Source organism: Corylus avellana, chromosome ca5 (assembly GCF_901000735.1).
Source record: "Corylus avellana chromosome ca5, CavTom2PMs-1.0".
In the NCBI taxonomy this organism is placed as follows: domain Eukaryota; kingdom Viridiplantae; phylum Streptophyta; class Magnoliopsida; order Fagales; family Betulaceae; genus Corylus; species Corylus avellana.
The window spans coordinates 23951300-23959615 of record NC_081545.1 but is presented as its reverse complement, the minus strand read 5'-3'; the positions used below and the strand labels follow the sequence as shown (position 1 = coordinate 23959615).

General features: G+C 32.4%; 1 protein-coding gene across 1 annotated transcript; it reads left to right on the top strand.

Annotated features, from left to right (window-relative positions):
• The first annotated feature begins 5620 nt into the window (after positions 1 to 5620).
• LOC132182846 (F-box protein PP2-A13-like) lies at positions 5621 to 8034 on the top strand. The gene is made up of 3 exons (XM_059596200.1): positions 5621 to 6148; positions 6286 to 6404; positions 7558 to 8034. The coding sequence occupies exons 1-3, from the start codon at positions 5831 to 5833 to the stop codon at positions 7949 to 7951; spliced, it is 831 nt and encodes a 276-aa protein (XP_059452183.1). The 5' UTR covers positions 5621 to 5830; the 3' UTR covers positions 7952 to 8034.
• Positions 8035 to 8316: the final 282 nt, after the last annotated feature.

Sequence of the window (8316 nt, the reverse complement as noted above, 5' to 3'; positions counted from 1 at the left end):
TTAACCCATAATTTTATTCTAAGTTGAGACATTATATGTGTATTCTATCAATAAATTAAGTATTATTGGCCATAGCTAGGTTAGAAGACACCTCTCAGATTCTTTAGATTTTTGCTAGAATTTTCTCCTCGCATAAACAAATATGGCTAGATTTGAATTTTTTTTTTCTTTTTTTCAGCTACTTAATTTAGCATATTATTGTTTTGAATATAACAGCTGTGGATACTTCTTGCAACTCAGACCATGGCAATTTACGTGTAATTATTACGATCTGATAATTCACCCCAGCATTGCTGACAGCACCTTTGAAAGTTTGATGGATCTTTTTACCTTTCATAGTAAATAAATATTAAATTTTAATTATGAACTTCCCTTTTACTTTTAGCAAGTACTGATGATGTTTTGGAAAAAGCTGTCTCTTTTCCTTTTATTTTTTTATTTTCTATAATTTTCTATACCAATGAGAGCTAGTAGATATAGCATGTGCTCTTTATAAAGCATAGACTTGGTGGGATTTGTTTCTTAGCTCTTTAACTTCTAAATTGCATGCATGTGAGGCATGTGTCTCATAAATCTCGTAACATATTTGTGTTTGGAATGTTCTAGGATGTTTATCATTAAATACTTTGAAAAAAAAAAAGAACAGAGATTGGGAGGAAATAATCCTCATTATTTTGTCGCAGCACATGGTTTTTGGTGGTCTCCCTCGTGTCATATTCTGCATTAATATTCTTAATGATCCCTCCTTGGTGCTGCCAATAGGAGTCTTAAGGAGTTCACTGCTACTAGCCTACTAATGTGCCGGCTCCTCTTTACCTCCATTTCCATCTTGAAATTTAGAATTGAGATTTTTGGCTTGGTTTGTTTCGGTATAAAATGTTTTTTGAAAAATATATTTTTTATTCTCAAATATTTGGTGCGATGAAAAATAATAGTTAACAAAAACTATTTTCGGTTTGACTGAAAAAATTTATTTAATTTTCGTAAAATAGTTTTAATTTTTGAAAAATATAAATCATTTTTCGAGTTTGAGCATTTCATTTTCAAATCGATAAACCCAGCCAAGACATCGCCGGGACCCAATCAAAACAGAATCGGGACTCAACGAGACACAGCCAAGCCAACGTTGGGACTTTGTCGAGATCTTGTCGGGACACCGCTAGGACCCGATCAAGACCCCTCTGAGAGACAATCGGCACCTTGGTTAGAACACGATCGGGACTCACCGAGACTCGATAGAGCTACCGTCAAAACTTTACCGGGACCCAATCGGACCACCGTCGGGACCCTACTTGGACTCGATCGGGACTCACAAAATTCGGTCAGATCACTGCTGAAACTCAATTAGGACATTATCATAATTTATACTTTAATATTATTGAATAAAAAAATATATATAAGTTGTAATTTTTGGTACACGCTAAATACTGAAAAATATTTTCAAAGTAATCATTTTTCAAAATGATGTTCTCAACTAAAAACCTTTTTTGGCCGAAAAATATTTTACCCTGAAAATAAGAGTCATGCACAAATACATTGTATTTAATGGTAGTCAAAACTGATATTCTTTATGATAGAGTAGCTGGAAGACATGCATTGAATCATCTCTCAAGGGATAATCATCCTTTTGAAAAATTATTTCACTGTCTTTTCCTACACCAACCCTACATGTACATAGGTTTAATGCTAATCAGCTAAAAAATGGACTTGGTTCCAAATGCCTAACAAATGTATCGATATAGTGTTTTATTGTGGTTATGATTAGTACAACCTCTGCAATTCAGATGAGCCAGGGAAGGGTTAAAAAAAATCTGTAAAGCTTGAATGCAATTATTTCCAAAATAGATTAAACATATTATTTTCAAAATGTGTAGTTCCTTTTTAAACATATTATTTCCAAGAGATTAAACATAATGAAACATTTTAAAATCAAATTGACAATGTTGAACAAACGACTTCTTCTATATTTCCAGTACATCATGTAACTTATGTTGACAATATGGAGGTAGTCCAAGCTGTGTTTATTTCCCTGTTTAACAGTGTTTTACTTAATGAAGGATTATGGATTTTGGATGTATTGAGCAAAGCTAAATGGAGACAAAAATATTTTTTTAAAATATTATTCAACAATTTAAAATTTTCCAGTGTTTACCGGACGCTAGAAAATGTATAATTAGCCAATATATTTATCATTTACCCCTGGTTTGTAAATGGAAAAAATTAAAAAAATTAGTGGCACTCATAACATTGTTGGCATTTATAAAACGTAAATACATTTAAAGCTTGTTTGAGGTTGCGTTTGACTGGCCTAAAAGTACTTTTAACGCTCAAAAAGTTCGTTTGAAAAAAAAAAAAAAAATTCGTTTGGTATAAAAATTAAAAGCGCTTTTAAGGATTTAAAAAGTTTAAAAATGAAATTTTTGCTCAAAAACTCTTTTAATTTAAAAGCTTTATTTTTCAAACGCAATTAACAAACAAAATTTTAAAAACTAATGGCGTTTATACTTTATACAATGCGATTGCCTATATATTTAGACGATGTCGCTATTTATAAAATGCCAACATATCTAGAAAGTAATTACTACCATCTTATGAGCACAAGTAAATTTAAAAAGTATGAGTCCGTAATTATTAACATTCCCAGCGGTAGATTTATGCTCTTGACATCTCGTTTGCAAAGGAGGCACCCACATGGGCAAGTGCACCTTTTGGAAAATGGGGGTGATTGCACAGTACGATCGAGTTGCACAGTATTAAGTGCCCCCTTCTCAATTTAGAAATGTTTGGCTTAAAATGTCCCATTTTAGAGATGCTTTTCACTATACAAGCGTATCTAAATTGAAGTTCAATCGCTATAATTTGAGACGTGCGTCAAGTACCCCATATTCAAGCATTTCTAAATCAATTGTGGTGTTTTTTTTGAGCAAAAAAGGCCCTAAATAACCAAGTCGCTAAACTAAATTTTTTTGTGGTGTATCGAAATATTTTTCGAGAGCTTTTTATGGTTTTCTCAACACTTTTTTGGCCAAAATATCACTTTATTTTCAAGGCGAATTATACTACAATTATTGACCCTAAAGCTGGGATGAGATAAGTGGCATATCACTATCAAAGTCCAGTCCAATACACTGGCCGCCGACTCCAAGGCAAAATTCCAGGGTTAGGCTTACTTTTTTTTTTCTTTTTTTTTTTTTTTTTTTTTTTAATTGGGATTTCCAAGCTACCCTTTCTTTTCCAGAATAAATAAAAATAACTAATAACAACTAATTAAAGCGTAATTTATTCTCTTATCCACGTGCTCCAACTGCTTGCTCATTTTGTTTAATATCAAAGCAATTTGATCCGTTTAACCAAGTTTAAATCAGTTTGATTGGTTGGATTTCATTTTCAACTCGTATGCTTTTTCTGATATATGTTTTATAAAGTTCGTTAGTAATTGCCGGGAAATGTGTTTGTATCAACCAATCAAGATCAGCTTATAATTTGGAAGATGTTCCATCAGAGACTGAAGGGGGCATGCAAGTGGAGAGAATCATGTGCTACACAATCCAATAAAGAATCAAATCCAACAAATAAATGTTGCAGAAGACACGGGATTCTTTAGTCTCCTGTATATAACTTTAGCAAAGCTGAATTGTAAAATGGTTTCGGAATTATCAATAGCTAATTAATTGTCTACATATTGGTATTTACTATTTAGGGTTGTAAATAGACCGAGCCGCTCACGAACAGGTTAGAGCTCAGTTAGGATTAACTTGACTTGGGCTCGATCGAACAAAGCTTAAATTAAACTCATATTTTTTTAAAAATTAAATGAACCAAACTTAAATATTTAATATTCGGCTCGGATTGGCTCTATTGCCATTGTTATATATATGGCCAAATATGGGACGAATGAATGATTATTTGAATCTAAAACCACGTGGAAATTCTTTTGTTGAATTCAGAATGTGATGTAAATACAATTTGAGGGAGAACGTGGATGCTCTTAGCATTTTGGATTTTATGAGCAATAACAATAATAAGCACAACAACTAATAATAATAATAACTTGATAAATAAAATTAATAATAATAATAACAATCATAAAATTAAACAAGTAGGTTATTGGGTCTAATCAACGTTGTTCGTTTATGGTTTAAACTAATTAATCTCTCTCTCTCTCTTTAACATGTGTTTCAGGTGACATGAACACACGTGGGGTCCGTAGGCTGTAGGCATGTTGACAAAGGCTCAACAGAATTAATGCTACAATTAATTATTCATGATCGATTCATTTGAATTAATTTGTAGACACCTCGTTTGCTTGAATAATGTAAAGAAAATTCTTAATTTATTAACATTTACTTAATTAATTTCTTTCTTAATTAGCTATTAATATCTTCTACCAATTTATGGCTTCTTCTTCTTTTTTCAACCTGTAGGCTATGGTTGATTTAAGAGCATTCGTGGCTTCATAAGTTTCTTCATTAGTAAACTAGAAAACACTGTCGCAGAAGAGGAGGAACCAACTAGCCCATATCTTTACGAAATCAATTATATCTTGTGTTACAGTAATTAATCAGATGGTCAACAAGGCATGCTTTTGTTCAGTCAGATCAAATCTCCTTGCTTAATTGTAATTTTTTGAAATCTTATTCCATTAGTCTCCGATTTTTTATTTTTCTTTTTTGAAACAAAACAAACTATTCATTTCTTTTTTTTACAGAAATGTTACTTACCCTCATTTAAATTAAATATTTTACGTGTTGGGTTTCACCTATTAAAAGGGAGTTTGAGCCCACACGTGAGGGAGAGTATTAAACTAATGATTAAATGATTAAACTTACCTCTTCTTATCAGCTTAAGTTTTTAAGATAATTGATAATTTAACAACATGCACTCCTAAATTCACCCTCACAAGTGCACACTCACTGTCATGACATAAAAACAAATTATCATTAAATTTGCATAAATCACTATTAAATTTCGAATCCAATAATATTTTTTACTGCCTCGTAAAAAATATGAACTTGAAAGTACTTAAAACAATTTTTTTTTCTTCTGTATATTAGCATGATGATGCTTATTTTTTGCATTGTATGACAAAATGTGTATAAGGGTGTCATAGTTTGTTATTCAACTATCAACAACATTAACCATTAGTAGTTCAGTTGTCTTAAAAAAATTTCGAAGTAATTGAACATATATTAAAATGAAAATTTGACTCCCGAAATCGTCAAATCAAATTATTTTTCTTGTGTTATATATATATATTCCTTTATCTGTGTTTTTATTCAAAAATTTATCAATCACGATCACAAAATATGAAAATGGAATTCAGTGCAAACCCAGAGACCCACTAAAATTAATGAATAAATAATGGTGTATGGTCCATGGACCCTTTTTTTTTTTTTTCCTAATAGCATAATGCTCTGTGAAGCCACGAACTTGTTCTATTCTTTCTCTGAATCATTGCTTTGCTTGGCCCCTTTTTTCCACGCCCCTAAAACGTGTGAGAATAACCTATCATAATTCCCACAATACATATTCCATGCACACTCATCTACACTTCTCTGTTTACAACCTTACAGCTTTATCCCTTTTTCTTTTCTTTTTAATTAACACACCCCCTCTCTCTCTCTCTCTCTCTCTCTCTCTTAAAATGCTTATTGCCTGAGAACTCTTAATTGCCTCCTTTTTACATGAAAAAATGGCAGCACCATCACCTCTTTCTCACCCTGTGTCTCATCTAATTTATCTTCTCCTTCTCTACCAGTAAACCCTTTATTGTACTAGGCTAGCTAATTGCTTCTTCTTCTTTATTTATTTATTTATTTTGGTCTTGTTTATGGGGGCCGGTTTCTCTGGGTTTCTGGCAGAGAGTAATGGAGGCTCTCCTCCAATGAAACCCAGTCTTGGTGACCTGCCGGAGAACTGTGTCTCCTCCATTCTCATGCACTTGGATCCGCCGGAGATCTGTAAATTGGCACGCTTGAACAGGGCTTTCCGTGCCGCTTCTTGGGCTGATTTTGTTTGGGAGTCCAAGTTGCCTTCAAATTACAAGTTTCTTGTTAATAAACTTCTTCATCAAGACCCCCAGAACTTGTCTAAGAAGGAGATTTATGCAAGATTGTGTCAACCCAATCCCTTTGATGATGCCACAAAGGTCCCTCTCTCTCTCTCTCTCTCTCTCTCTCTCACTTTTTGTTAATTTGTTGGATGAAAAGATTCCAACAACTTTCTTTTCCTACTATATATTGTAATAACTTAACAAACATGTTTTTGTTTTTTGTTTTTGTTTAGGAAGTGTGGTTGGACAAGATCAGCGGCAAGCTTTTTATTTCAATTTCGTCCAAGGCATTGAGGATAACGGGGATAGATGATCGGAGATACTGGAATTTCATTCCAACTGAGGAATCCAGGTGAGATGGATTCTATTTAATCTTACTGTTTTTACTGGATATTAAATGGAAATCATATATATATGATCCCTTGATCTTGCTCATTGGAAGATCAAGTTTTTACTGATTTTCTCATGTCCTTTTATGTTTCTAAAGACTGATTTTTATTTATTTATTTTGCTTTCAAGATGATCTAGAAGTAGAAATATTTAACCATGATCATCATAACTTGTTTTTATAAGCTTCAGTAAATTTCTCTCAACTAGATCCCCTTTCTCTTGAGATCATGATGTTTAATTGCAAATGTTGGGATTTGTTTCCAGACTTAATTATTACTAGAAATTTTCTATATATTATATATATATATATATATATATATATATATATATTGGCATAAAATTTATTAAAAAAAAACAAAAAGGAACCAAAAAGTACTGCATGTTTTCGGCAAAAGTAACCAAAAAGTACTGCATGTCAGGTAGAAAGTTAATAAAAACATTAAAAAGTCCTTGCTCTATTTCATATTTTTACACAATAATATTGTTTATGATCAATTTCAAGGAACAAATTTAGGACGGATGAAAACTACCCCTTAAGAAAAGTAAAAAATAATCTATATATATATCACAAGCAATGGTATTAAAAAAGAGTGCAAGCATTTAATTTGGACTCGAGAATAACGACCCACAAAGACATTTTCAAGCTGGGCGGGCATGCAGCTTTCAAGATTTCACTATCAATTATCATATTTCAAATTTAAGTAGTTTTCATTATATTTATTTATTGGATAACTTGCCTTATAGCCAAAGCATTCTTTAATTTCCCTCTAGCTAATCCATTTTCTTGAGTTGGATGCCTCGTGTGGTTGAGTATGACAAAAAGATCACACAAAATTAATACTAATCTATTACGTACTAGAAAACGTCTGATTTTTCAACCTACCTATGAATATATTATTAATTAATTTTCTTTATTTTATACGTATACAAGTGTTTGGATGTCGTGTCAAACTGCATTTTTAATGTAAAACGAGAAGCATGGTATACTATCGAATATCGATACTGTTTGTTGTCACTTTCTCTTGCAATCTTTTCTAACATGTTGCACAAAACGTGTACTAAATTTAATTAATTTAATTAACATCATAATTAATCATATTTTCCTTAATGCGTAGATTTCACACAATCGCATATCTTCAACAAATTTGGTGGGTTGAAATAGTTGGCGAGATAGAGTTGGAATTTCCAGAGGGGAAATATGGTGTGTTCTTCAGGCTTCAGCTTGGCAAAGCCTCCAAAAGATTTGGTCGTAGGGTTTGTAACTTTGATCAAGTGCATGGGTGGGACATCAAACCTGTCCGGTTCCAGATGTCAGTATCCAACGGTCAGCGTGCGATTTCAGAATGTTATTTGCATGAAGCAGGGAGTTGGGAACATTACCATGTGGGTGACTTCGTTGTCGACAACCCTAACACGACCGCCAAGATCAACTTTTCAATGATCCAGATTGATTGCACGCACACCAAAGGTGGTCTCTGTGTAGACTCCGTGTTAATATGTCCGAGCTAGTGAGATTAGAGAAATATTAAACCACTTTTAGGGTTTCAGCTAATTTTAATGCCAGCTTCTGATATATTATACAGAAAGAAAGTAAAGTATGTACAATATATATAGTTGGTTTTTTTTTTTTTTTTTTTTTTTTTTTTTTTCTGGTTCAGAATTATTTGCATTGGAAGCAAGGCAATGCATGCTTTTATTTTTATTTTTATTTTTTTGTAAGTACGTAGCTCTTATTTAATTTGTTTCAAATGTTATGTTTTTTGGTGGTCTTTGTTACTCTTTTAGCAACATTGTTAAAGCCTGTTGTTGTAAATGGAAATTGGGACAGTGCTGATTGGAATTTGATTGTACAACAAGATTTAGTGTGAATTGTT

Bases quoted from the DNA above. Each gene is read 5' to 3' on its own strand.
- LOC132182846 (XM_059596200.1), top strand. From the start codon at position 5,831: ATGGGGGCCGGTTTCTCTGGGTTTCTGGCAGAGAGTAATGGAGGCTCT. The intron at 6,149-6,285 runs GTCCCTCTCTCT...GTTTTTGTTTAG, and splicing joins CCTTTGATGATGCCACAAAG to GAAGTGTGGTTGGACAAGAT. The intron at 6,405-7,557 runs GTGAGATGGATT...CTTAATGCGTAG, and splicing joins ATTCCAACTGAGGAATCCAG to ATTTCACACAATCGCATATC.